Raw genomic sequence first — 13,326 nt, 5'->3', positions numbered from 1 at the left:
GTACTGTAATTGTTAAATGATCAATCCAAAGTTTGATATAAAGTATGAGGAGGTGCTACTAAACCGGCAGTCTTAACTTAGAGAAGTTAGCATATCAGATCCACACATCCTTCAGCCACCAATGTGGTCGAACTGAGCCATTGCAGGTTTTTCCAACTGCTTGGGGGAGGGTGCTAAGGTAAACTGAAAATCTGTGGCTGATTAAGACAGCTAAAAAGTACATTTTCACATTACAGCCACAGCAGGAACAAGTTATCTCAGAAATAAAGCAAAAGCTGAGTTTTACAGTATATGATATATGTTCCTTTCTTGACCTTCACCTTTTGACCGCAAGCCTAACCACATCCACCCATATTTTATAGGCTTTCACGATGTATGATGTTAATATCAACATGACATTTCATGCACATGCAATTATTGCACTTCAAGGAATGCAATAGTCTGCTGGGTTCAAGCCATCAATAAGTGTAAAAACTCAGTCATAAGAAACAAACCTTAGCAAGCTTTGCAATTGTAATGATGAATAGCTTAGAATATTATATAGTAGGCCTATATTTAAAAAAAAAATAAATCAGTCTAAAGTTTACGGCTGATGCTGTTGCCTGAGCTCTGATGCTCTGTCCAAGAAAATCATAATTATTCACACCCTTGCTATTGGACCGTTTCTGAGACATTTAACAAAAGTGAATTGAGAGGAGAAAAGTGAACAGGAACTGGTCACAAGAAGACATTTGTCTTCTGCTGTATGGGAACATTTTGTATTCCGTAGAGTTGATATTGAGCAAAAGCAAGTGATTTGTCAGCACAACTCGCAGGAAACATCACCAACTTATTCGACATACTATTAGTATAGATGAGCTATATTTCACTATATAGTTAATATAATGGAAATATCGCAATATGAACATATTTTCCAATATGTTCACAAAACATAGGTAACCTTTGATGTGAAGTGATTATTTTGATATACAAGAATCGCAGAAAGTAAATTAAACAAAATTATTTGAGTCATAGTGTTGGCAAAGGCAGGTTAGGCTACACCAAAAGGCTATATAGCACAAATCTATGGCTAACCTTGCATTATTGAGTGAAACCATCAAAACTAAAGGTCTTCTTTTAAGATGTATTTTCATTGCAGTCATGCTGTGGTGATATTTATGGTCTGATTGAACTTCCATTCACCTTTAAAGGGATGTGATTCCACACAACTGATTCTTGCACGCTTTATCGGGACCACCATCTGCTATGTGCCATTTTCCTTCTGCCACGTTGCCAAGTAATGGAGAAGAACATTTTTAAACAATGCTTTTTAATAATCAAGTAATCATGACAGCTCTAGTCACGTTAGAAATTTTGTCAGTAACATTCTAAGAATCACAGTATTTAAGCAACAAAACAAGATAACTGTTACTTTTGGATGATCTCAATGTCGAAAGTGCACACAAACACAACAGAAGAGGAATATCATGACTTTCACTGCTGTAAGACACCAGAACCATTTAAGATGACCTCAAACAGAAAGCACAAGAAATTACAGAAATACTAATATCAAACTCGGACAGAGACTATGGATTCACACGTCTATTAAAAAAAAAAAACAGGTAAAACATGGGCTGAAAGCAACCACACCATATGACTGTTCACAAATCATCAAAACCAAGCTTTGGACAAAACTTTCTGTTGTAACGGAGGAGGAGGACTTGCTCCATGTGGTCATCAGACATTCTGGTATGAAATGAGGTAAGTACACTTCCTCCATCACTGAACAGACGTTCAACTGGTGCACTTGAGGGTATAGTGGTATTATACTTCAAGAAAAGCTGCTTAACCAAGGGATATGCATGCAGGGAATTCAAGCTCTTCTCAGTATCATAAAGGAACATCCGGACCTCCTTCTCTACTGTCCATTTCTCAGCCTTATTTGTCTTCCCAAACACAAAAAACTCTTCATCTGATCCATCAGTCTCAGAGCTGATGACCACGTCAGCTGCAGGTGACCTGGATTTCAAAGATGTTGCCTCCTGGACAACCGTCTTGCACATATCCTCTCTCTTCTCTGGAGGAAGCCAACACAAACGAAACTTTGGCATGGTGGTTGTTGCCATTTTTGCGTCGTGGCTGTTCAACATGGCACTGAACTGACTGTCAAGTGCCTCAATGACAGCAGTGATGATGTTTGCTGTGTAGGTCACATGTGGCAATTTGTCAGAGAGCTTAAACTTGAGGCTTAAGATTGTTGGAATGAGGAAACCTAGAAACCATTTTTTCTCCCCCTGCAGAACATCAATGGATTGGGCAAGAGGTTGTAGCACAGCTACATATTCTCTGAGAAAAGCTATCTCATGAGGGTTCAGCCCGGTGACTCCCAACCTTCCACAGATGTCAAACAGCTGATCATCTGCGAGACCAATCAGTTTTGCAATGGCCAGATATTCATAGCTCCATCTTGTGACACATGGAACAGAAACCCTCATATTGGCAATATCTTGCACTACTTCTGCAGCTGCTGATGACCAGTGAGCCTTGTTCCATATAGAAGCACACTTTCCCATTGCACTTTGGTACACTTTCTGGAATGAGCCTCTTGATGCTGCTTTATGTACCTCATTGGTGGCAATCAGATTGAGTGTGTGTGCCGCACATCTTTGATGTGAGGGCAGAAAGAAATGAAGCTCTTCATCTCCCTCCATCTCCAGAACTGCATCCATATCAAAGAACGTTACACCATCATCAAACTCATCTAGTGCTGCCTCTTCAGGCGTTTCAAACTCACGAAAAGGTTTAACAAAGTTACTCCCGTTGTTTGTCACTATGGCCCTAACTTTGTGCTGCACTTGGTACTCTGCATGTATTTCACAGATTTTCGCGGCAAGGACATCAAAAGTATGGTGTCCCTTCACACGGGCACAGGCCAAAGCTACAGACCTCCTCTCAAAACTGTCCTTCTCGATCCAGTGACATGTCATGCCGAAGAAGCTTCTGCCATGAACAGTCCACAAATCTGCTGTTGTGCACACATTAGTCACAGTCTGAAGTTTTGCAGTCAAGGCTTCCTTCATAGCAGCAAATTCCTTCTTCATATGCTGGAACAGTGATTTTCTGCTCAAGACCGTCTGGCTTCCACTGATTCCCTCTATGAGATTTTTGAATGAAGGCTGCTCCACCAGTGAGAAAGATTGAACATCATCAATCACAAATTCAAATATTAGTTTACTGACAGTACTTTGAGATGTGCTCTGTTCAACTTCAAGCATTTCTTCTTTGAAGGGCAGATGCAAGGCCCCTTGTCCTTCTCCAATGTGCTCGGTCGACTCAGACTGCCTGTTTTCTTCTTTGATCAGATGTAAGCAACTTGAATGTCTCCTCTGAAAAACGAAACACAAATTAAAAATCAACCATGGGTTATACTACAGTTAACCAACGCTTATTGGTATGAATGATCGATATAAACAACACAAAGATTTATTGTCATCTAAAATTTAAACGATAAGAAAACGAGAAACTTCTACAGATAAGGAACATTGTTTGGTAGCATACATCAGCCTATCGCAGAAATGAACGATATTCCAACCAATCAGTTGGAAAATTTTACTTTTAATAACAAGCTATGCCCAATATACATGATAATACACGTATAACATACAGAATGTAAGTTTATTTTTCGTTACCCCTTTCCCTAGAACAAGCAATCAGAGAGAAAAACAGAAACAAACCGTAATGTCCGCGTTTTCTAGTGTTACTCTACGACAAAAAAGTTTATTTTGTACGATTTATTAAATAAATTTAGATTTCAGTTTGCAGTCCATTCAACTTATCGTCTTTTTTCATGTTCTAAATATTTTTCAGAGTAATCCTTAAGTAAACAAAACACAGTCATTACTTATTCCCTCTATGGGTTTTTTGAACGAAGGCTGCTGAACCAGTGAGAAAGCCTGATCAATTACAAATTCGAATATTTTAATAAAAAAAGGAATTTACTATCGATGTCAAAATATACGAAAAAACAGCGATGTTTTTGTTTGTCCCATCATCCAGCCATATTTATAGGCCACACTTATTCCGCTGTTTTAGTTCAATCACGCAAACAAAACCTGGGCGCGTGTGAAAAAAGCGGCGGTCTTACCTGCAAATGTTTCTTCAGATTAGACGTGGAGTTCTTAGATGCTGACAGCATTTTCACTATTGGAAGGCATAAATTGCATTGGACTGTGATGTTGTTTCCCCTTTCGGTTACGAAGACAAAAAAGTGGCGAAATTTCCACGTAGTGAAGGCATTTTTCATAGCGGCTGCCATGGTGAATGGTTCACTTTGAGAAGAAAAGAAACGTCTCGAGGGAGCTGCTGTGTACTTGTGCGCTATCTACATGAAATCCTTCTTCGTTTTAAAAGTTATTCTAAGTGTAATCCCGGTAATAATCTCCACTTTTCCAAACGCAGTCGTATTACGTCCTTTTTTTCCCACGTAACTAACAAAATAGTTACGTTCTTTGTATCCTGAATACGTAACGCCGTCCCATGTATTCCGTTACTCCCCGAGCATACTAACCCGGATACTAATAGCCTTCTCGGACGTCTCTGCAATTTGCAAGCAGCATACAAATGCGAAGAAATCGATCAAATTTTAAGTTGCACGGCAGCGTCCTTTCCAGCGCGCTGCTGTTCTAAGTTTGCACGCCACCACCGTTCCCAGCGACTCCAGGTTCGTCCGTCTCGTGCGCGTTTCGGGATCTGCGGGAGCGCGCACGCGTCTGCGCGGAGGTATTCCTAGCTCGTGTGTGAGTGTGTGAATGTGTGTATGTGTATATGTGTGTGAAAGAGAGAGAGAGAGGAGAGAGAGAGAGAGTCTGGGCTTCGGGAGACCGGAACATGGAAGATGAAGAGGTTGCCGAGAGCTGGGAGGAGGCAGCGGACAGCGGGGTAAGGCTGCGCAAGGTCGCCAATCAAGTCGTTTCGATCGGCCGTGACTGTTACTCGCTGCACCTCCGCCGGCCGCGATGGAGTGAATAAAAACGTGAAGCGGCGCGAGCGGAGCGAAGTGAAAGAAGGGGGAGGCCCCATCGTGTACTCTGGGGGTGCCGCACGGGAAGTAGGCCACCAGAAAAAGGGGGATGGTGCCCAGAGGTTATTTTAGGGGATTCGTGGAAGCGGAGCCGGCCATGGGGCGGACGGAGCGGAGCTGGGGTGAGCTTTAGCGCCTTAGCCGGGCGAAAGGTTTCCGCCTGGGCCGTGCTGTTAGCCGGCAGCCTGTACCTGTTAGCGCCCTGGACGTGTGCCTCGCCGGTGGCTGACCAGTTTTTATTCGTGTTTCCTTTCCCTTAACGATCTGATTTATGTGTTTATATTTAGCTCTAGGCTGGCCCTACCTCTTTCTAACTGTGGACCACCTGTCTCAAGGCGGTCGATCCGCCCAAGATCATCCATAACAGATGCCTCCGACGGGTTAGTTAATTTAACGACATGACCTGTGGGTAGTTTATAAGCGGGCCGGAGAGATAGAGGGATCCCCTTTCGAATGAGGAAAATATAGGCGACGTCGTTGGAAAAACAGGGTGGTTAGAGGGTTTCCGCGCCCTGGGAATCCGAATACATGGCTTTTCTTGGCAGTGGATGTATAGGAAAGGGGCGCCAGTGTACGCAGAACGGCTTGGAGCCGCAGTGTAAAATAAGAACATGGCTAAATGTGTGCTGATTTTCGATCCCATGAGCCCTTGCGACACCGAGGATTCCCCCCCCCCCCCATACCACCATCACAACCCCACATTACGGACCTGCGAAATGCTGCCGTAATGTTTCACCTGGTGGAAATGGGATTTGACCTACTGCCACAAATCGGGTTGGACTTCAAATGTAGAAACTAGGCTATAGACGGGGTTATTTAATTGCATGGAAAATGTGTATGGGGATAATGGAACCGGGGAATCCATTTTTAAATGCTGGGATAAGATTGAATAGGTGATCATTAATGTTTTGTTGTAAACACTTGAGTTTTTGTAGTCTGTGTATCAAGGTTTAAAGCCTGTATTTCAGTGATATAGTTGGGCTATTTGAGAAATCCGCATAGCTGTTGTACTCTTCCTGTTGCTGAGTGGGATGTATATGATTAATTTTTTGCACGTGACCATAAAAGTATTGACCAACTGTCATTTTGGCTCTCATTTGTGTTTGTTTGTTGACAAAGTTTGGCTACTTTGACTGTCGTGAGACAGTGAAGATCCCCCATGTGTGATAATTGTCATAAAAAGTTCACACGTTTGATGATGAAATCATGGTTCAGCTGACCATTAACAAATGTCCAATACTGTAAAACAACCATAAAATCTGTCATGAAATCAGACACAATATATATGTTTTCTTGTATGTTGAAAGGGTGTGTCATACATTTCATGGTATTGGCCAAAATTATTAAGCAGCAGTAGTGAAAGCTGTAATTGGCTAATTACCTCTGTGCTGGTAGTATATTGGCTGTTTTTTAGTGCTAGATCTTATAAAGGAACTTAAAGTATGCATGTTTGTGAGCCACAGAGCGTGGAAAAATATCCTCTGCGTATGCTTCAACTGTGATGTTTGTATACTTCTGAGGTTGCTTTCGGAATACAGGCAGTCCCCGGATTAAGAATGTCTCACTTACAAACAACTTGTACTTACGAATGGATTGCCATAAAGACTGCATCAAAAATTTGAGTGAAATACAATGGGTCATAATAATGAATGCACACACCATTTTGTAGCTGTAATGAAAACATTGTGTGTTGGCTCAAGGTACAGTGCAGTACTGTATGTAGTTACTTTTATTATTACTGTATAATTATTATTATTAATATGTACTGTATTATTCTTTTTTATTATAGCTGTTTTAGTGTATTTGGGAGTGTTTAAGTGTTTTATATACATAGAAAGGTTAAATATATACTAAGACAAACAGATGGTCCACATTTTTGCTCTCGCCCAGCTCCCAGGAAAATGTGAGGCCCCCAAGGACTGGTTTGAGAAACACTGGATTAACTGACACTAAATAAGAACCATATGTACCTATTCTGACTTACCTACGAATCTGACTTAAAGACAGACTTAGGGACCGTATCTTGCTTGTAACCGGGGGACTGCCTGTATTTGCAGAGCTGAAGTACATGGTAGATATGTACTTTAGTCAGAAAGGAAAAGCCTGTTGCTTTGTGCTGCCTTTTTAGCTTGTTTGCTGCTGCTAACATTCAGGCCCAGTAGACTCGCTGTCATCGCTGGTCAGTATGACTTTAGGGACCTGAAAGCTCCCCGTAAAACTTGCCCAGGCAGCTCATAGTGACAAAATCAACATGGTGTCTAAAAACTTTGGAAGAGAGGAAAAGGACAGATCTATCAATGTGATACGCAAAGGTGATGTCTTATTAGTTTAGTTGGGGAAGAGATGCATTAGTGCATTTGTGCTTCCACTTAAAACTTTACTTATCCCCAGGGAAATTGTTGTGCCAAGACATTGCTCTCATTTTGCTTAAATATATCAACAAAAATGAATACAATGTAATACAAGAATGCAATTTTATGCAATCCAAGTACAATACAATGGTCGTTCATAGTTAATATGGCATTGAATTTAAATAAATTGCTTCTGGAATCTATGCTAGCTTGACTGAAGATGGGGTGTGATGTTAATGTCAGTGAAAGAGAAGACGTATATGGCTTTAATAAATGTATACGTATGCTTTTTTATTCAGTTGTTATATTGTTTGTTCTTCGGTAAATTGAAGAAAACGGCTTGCAGTACTGAAACCTACAGCCTTCTGTCAACCGATTTTATTTATTGAGTATTTATTATGGACCAAACAATAAAAAGTAAGCCAACTTGTTTGTTTATGTAGTTGGCTATCTGGAAATTTGTTTTATTGTGGAATAGACAAAATCACTTGCATTGAACTTTTTGACTAAATGCACATTTTACCAGAGAGGCAGCAAGGGTATGGACACGTTATGTAATGCCGTTATATATTTATTTTGATGCCATTTTGGGGCAGCTGGCGACAGAGACGTTAATCACCCTACCTGGTGCCATAATGTTATGTGTGACTGACTCTTTGAAATGTCGTCTTGGCTCTGTGTATGTGACCATAGCAGAGAAAGCAATAAATAACCGTTCACAAAAGTTTTGCTAAATGTATCACAGACATAATTTATTAGCAACCTCAAAAGTATTTTGGCATTTTGTTATTTCTCAAGTATTTAGTATTTTTCAAGTGTAGCAATGTTTCCTAAAGTATTGTCTTAAGATTAAAAGAAAATCTGTTCTTTACTCACCTGTCATAATTTGAATTTATTTGAATGAATAGCACAACAAAAACTAAACCTTGCAACTATTATACATTTAGTAGCAAAGTTAATATAATGCATAACATATTATTATGTAGTTACTTGGCTGTATTTGTAGATGTACTGCTTTTGGAGTGTTAGGTAGCTAATTGATGTCTATATACTGGTTGGTGGCATAAAGCAATTCATTTGCTAGTGTAAGTTTCATTTTCTAGTGACAAACGAAAATAGGTCATTTAAACAGGATAGTGTTTCATCACAAGATAACTTAAGTCTGCGAAGGAGAACTGGGATATGTGCCCAGCCCAGCGTGTCAGGGAGGGCACCTTGCTCGTAACGAAAACCGTGTGCCATTCAAGACCTCTGCATGATGTGTATGTACTGACCTGTGCACACTTTTTAAATTAGTGTTTTCATTCTGAGGTCATTTTCCTTCCAACTGTGAATTGTTTTATTTTGGTGGACCGATGGTGAACAATGTGAAGAAAACTCTTTATAATAAGAAAAGGTGGAGGAGGAGCACTGTGACATTTTAGAAAGTTTGTTCCTGTTCGTGTTGCCTGGATCCCAAGATCCAAGTATTTCATATGGGTGTTGCCATTTCATGTGGGATTTCATGTGGGATTTACACTGTGTTTTGGCCTTTTGGAGGAATCCTCTACTGCCCCTCCCTGTCAATCCACGGATTTTCCGTCTGTGTCAAATGAGTTCTTGTCTAATGTGATTATTTCACGCAGGAAATAGAGAGAAGACTGGAGGCAAAACTGATGATCAGCCAAAAAGAAAAGTGAGTGAAGCTTGTGAATATTAATCCGAAACCAGAACCCTCCCGGTGTGCTGTCTGTCCTGATCAGCCGCCTTTCCGACAGTCACCCACACAGACATGCAGTGTGTGCTAGGGCTAGGCAATATGGTCATATTTTCGGTAATCGACAATATCAGACAAGTAACCAGTTGTAGTAAATAATGTGGCGCACACGTGTTCATGAGGTTCAAATACTGTTTGACTAAACATTTGACTGGATAACGCGTGAGTTAAGTTCGATTGAATATGCTATGATTGTTGGAGCCAGACACGGTGCTTCCAGACTCCTGCACCCTCCTGGAATTTAATGCACTACAGCAGAGTTTCTAGGTATGTAGGTTTACCTAAAAAGTGGCACTGAGGCCTGGAACCTATCCCAGCGGCACAGGCAGGGGGCGCTAGCTAGGTGTCCTTAATGTAAAGATTAATGATAATAATGAACTGCTGAGCATTGATGGCTATTAAGTGTAATAATTAACATTCATTTTAATGGGGAAAAACACATACATGTTTTTAAAACACAATTACGGGTATTCCATTACTAAAAACACTTGTTTTACTGTTATGGGAACGGAAAATATTACATATGGGCTTCTAGCAAGCACATGTTCAGTATAACAATCCTGAAATCCATTTATCCAATTGTTTAGTCAAACTTAATTAGGAGTTTAGGGTGTGTTTAGTGCGGACCTGAGACCAAGGTTTAGTTTTATAATTTTTTAAAATAAAATGGTGGATGATTAAATTGTCACTTATTTTAATACATAAAATTACACAATCTCCTGCCGACAGGAAATCGAACAGTGGCTCCGGCCGCTCGCCCATGAGGACAGCCATCGTGATCCAGGACGACTCGCTGCCGGCCGCCCCCCCGCCGCAGATCCGCATCCTGAAGCGGCCCCCCAGTAACGGCTCCCTGGGCTCGGGGACGACCTCCACCCGGCCCGTGCCGCAGGTGAAGTCGCTGGCTCAGCGTGAAGCGGAGTACGCAGAGGCCAGGAGGCGCATTCTGGGCAGCCCCAGTCCCGAGGACGCGCCTCAGGAACGCCCCAGCGCGGACAGGTACACCTCTGGGGCCATTTCAGGTCGTCCTGTTCTCCTCGGTCAGTCATATCCCCATAAAATGGACCTCTGCTCCTCGTGTGTGGAGCCCCTTACTGCATCTTACCCAGTTACAGAGCAGAAGCATACAATGTGTTGTTTCTGCCCCCGCAGGCCCGTGCGAATGAGCGCCCCCGCTTCCTTGGAGGACTGTCGGCCAAACAATCACGCAATCCGCCAGCCGACAGGCCCAGACGGCACACAAGGCTTTCGCCAACGCAGATAGAGGGAGGGGAATTCTCATACTGGGTGGGGGGATGTCCTGTCTTTGGGGGGCTGGATGTGGGTTTAAACTGGTTTAAAACAGGTATAATTCTGATTAGGAATGAATTAAAGTGTTACGAAAAAGAGAGTGAATTCCCTCCCTCGCCCTTCTGACGGTTACTCTCCCACCCCCCACGGCTCCCATGACCGAGAGGAGGGGGCTGAGGGGAGGAGGTGCAGGGCAAATCTCTCTTTCCCCGCTTGACACTGTGATGAAGCCCTTGCTTCTTCAGGACTCAGCTCACTGTGATACACCCCCCCTCCCCCACCCCCCACGATTCAGCCCCCGATCCCAGTCCATTCACAGCATTGCCCACATCCCCCCCCCCCCCCCAGGCACCACTTTCGACCCTGACCTGCCACCCTACATAGCTAACCAGGACTCCAGCTCCATTGAACAAAAGGGGGGGATTATTGGATGAGACTGGTATAAAATGGTGGTGGTGGGGGAATACAGAAGCAGTGGGGGGAGAGCTGAATGCGGCCATGTTGGGTCGCCATCCTTCTCAAGCAATAAAACTGATGTCACCGAGGATCACCACCTCGCACCCCCTCCCTCATCTGTTCACCTGTTAGCCTATCAAGTGTATTAACTATTGATGTTGCCTGTTTGTGTTTTATGTTCGATTTTGATTATGTTGCTGATTATATATATATATTTTTAATTGATAAGAGATGGTCAAAGGTAGAATCCAACAATAGGTGTGTGTACAGCTCTGGTTTATGGTTTTTGTCAAGGTTTTCTTTTTCCCTTGATCGATTTTCTTTTTTTCTGAAGAATGTTCTGATTTCTATGTAGAAAACGAATTACACAGGAGAGAGAGAGAAAAAATGAAATTAGCTATAAAAATGAATATGTTAGCAAAATATATTTTAAAGCAGCTTATTTTGGTTAGCGATTTAAAGATATTTTAATTGACGCAACCATAGGAAATTAGGAAGTGCGTTTTTGCAGAAAAAAATAAACAGTTTAAAGCCAAATGTTGTGTAAATACTCAAATCGTGGAAGGTTACTGGGGATTGTGATGCGAGAAGTTAAAAGCGCAGCAAGTGTTTTTAATGTTAAAAATCTTGACTGATTTGAAGGTCTGTGTTCGAAAAGGATTGTAATAATGATCATGTAACGCATTCTTGTTTTTTTAAGCATTTCTATTCAGTTTTCTCCTGTCTCTTCCAGTTATTAAACTAGGGTGGAGAGGGCTGGACTGGTGCACGTAAAAGCAGGAGGTGGCCGGAAATACGGCACTTTAAATGCATTCCCTGCGTGAGGAAAACGGGAGGAATCAGCTGGGTGGGAAAAAATTGCCTGGAGAGGAACAGCAACACTTTGGAGGTTAACCTGAAGCAGCACGTGCTTGGGTTTAGTACTACCAGACGCGTCAAATGCCTTAATGAAGATATTGCAACGGGAATAATCGTATTTCTCTTGTCGCTGTTATCTCTGCCACTTTGGGATCGTAGGGTCGTAATAGATACTGCTGGGTTATCAGAAACGTTATTTGTTTTAATTGTGTGCTGTCCACCTCTCCCGGACACAGTCCATCTCTCTTCCTCTGAACTTGTCACCATGAATCTGTGGACCCGCCCCCCTGCATTCACAGTACGACGCATTAATGTGGTGATTAATCTCTGTTGCAGCCGCCATTGAGTATGAGGTGATGGAAAGGAAGGATAGATTTTACTGTTTGAGCTTAAACACAGCGGAAAACCCGCCTGTAAATACTTCAAATGCCCTTTAATAAAGACAAATTTGAAGGAAAAGCCGATTGATTAAAATAATGGGGTGCACAGTTTTGGTTAGTTTAGACTTTTAATTTTTCTACTTTGTAAAATAAGTGTTTGCATGCATCTTCGCTTGCGGTGGTTCGCCAGCCTGGCCGACGTCATTCCCGTAAGTGAAGCGGCAAATACAGATTAGGAAAGCGCTTGAGAAAGGTGAGCATAAATCATGTTTGTTTTTAAGCATTTAATTACTTGGGTAGGATGCAGCATTCTTTTGGTGTTACTTTGACAATGTTGCTGTGATGTTGCGCTCATTGTATTTTTGTCCTTAAGTACCTATGCCAAATTTTCGGAAATTATTGGATGAGGGCCCTAAGAAACAGAATAAATGGGTTCCAAAACTGAAAAGGAAATGCGGTAATTTTCCTTTACTTAAGTGCCATGAGATCGTTTTGTGCCCGTTCATGACAGCATACTATAGCCTACGTTTTTGTGCAGGATTACGACCAGTCCAAAACGTCCGAACGCCGAATGAATGGACAGAGAGGATTTAAAAACCAGATGAAGAAGATTTTGCTGTGGTGGCCCGAAGGTGCCTTTTGTGCTCTTCCTTATCCCCGGTGTTTTTCTATATTTATGTTTGTTTCCGTCTTGTCTGATATGTACATAGCCTGTATCCTTGTTTCACTCCTGTCTGATTTGCATGTGTAAGTGACCGGCCCTGAGCAGGTAGCCTGGACCCACTGGCGGGCTGCCATTGCCTGACCGCCACTTCTGCTTGTCCCGACCCTGTTGGTCTCTCCACAATATTTCTGTTTCTGTAAGTTCTAGCCGTCTTATTTGTAATAAACCGGTGATCAAATCAAAGAAAATGTGTCGTATGGTGAAAGCTGATTTAACTGGTCTGGAAGGAACATTTCCCCCAAATATTCGATTGTGGTAAAAGACTTTCAATAAACCAATCATCATGGTTATAGGTATATTCTGTTTTTTTTTTTTTATTATTGCTCTTTCTAACCAGGAAGCGGTGATTTAGGGCGATCGAGTTTTAGACCTCGCGGATACTATATCCGCTAGGCTTTGCTCCAGTCACAGTCTTGATGTGTTTTGCATTGACGTGTGAAATGGTGATGCTG

At 42.0% G+C, this 13,326-nt stretch overlaps 1 protein-coding gene and 1 long non-coding RNA gene across 2 annotated transcripts; one reads left to right on the top strand and one right to left on the bottom strand.

Moving 5' to 3' along the window:
- Window positions 1-1,292: 1,292 nt before the first annotated feature.
- LOC111853318 (uncharacterized) lies at window positions 1,293-4,719 on the bottom strand. Its single transcript, XR_011992535.1, has 2 exons — window positions 4,124-4,719; window positions 1,293-3,365 (listed from the first exon to the last, which is right to left on the bottom strand). It is a non-coding gene; the product is annotated as an uncharacterized lncRNA (long non-coding RNA).
- A 6-nt stretch (window positions 4,720-4,725) lies between these two features.
- LOC111853329 (SUZ RNA-binding domain-containing-like) lies at window positions 4,726-10,781 on the top strand. The gene is made up of 4 exons (XM_023830086.2): window positions 4,726-4,917; window positions 9,036-9,085; window positions 9,896-10,165; window positions 10,319-10,781. Exons 1-4 carry the CDS (start codon window positions 4,804-4,806, stop codon window positions 10,428-10,430), a joined length of 546 nt encoding a protein of 181 aa, XP_023685854.1. The 5' UTR covers window positions 4,726-4,803; the 3' UTR covers window positions 10,431-10,781.
- Window positions 10,782-13,326: the final 2,545 nt, after the last annotated feature.

Source organism: Paramormyrops kingsleyae, chromosome 8, assembly GCF_048594095.1.
Source record: "Paramormyrops kingsleyae isolate MSU_618 chromosome 8, PKINGS_0.4, whole genome shotgun sequence".
NCBI classification, from domain to species: domain Eukaryota; kingdom Metazoa; phylum Chordata; class Actinopteri; order Osteoglossiformes; family Mormyridae; genus Paramormyrops; species Paramormyrops kingsleyae.
This window is presented reverse-complemented; position numbering and strand designations above follow the sequence as displayed.

Excerpts from the sequence above, each read along its gene's own strand:
- LOC111853329 (XM_023830086.2), top strand. The coding sequence starts at position 4,804 with ATGTGTGTGAAAGAGAGAGAGAGAGGAGAGAGAGAGAGAGTCTGGGCT. Across the intron at positions 4,918-9,035 it reads AGGAGGCAGCGGACAGCGGG|GAAATAGAGAGAAGACTGGA; the intron begins GTAAGGCTGCGC and ends TATTTCACGCAG. Across the intron at positions 10,166-10,318 it reads GAACGCCCCAGCGCGGACAG|GCCCGTGCGAATGAGCGCCC; the intron begins GTACACCTCTGG and ends CTGCCCCCGCAG.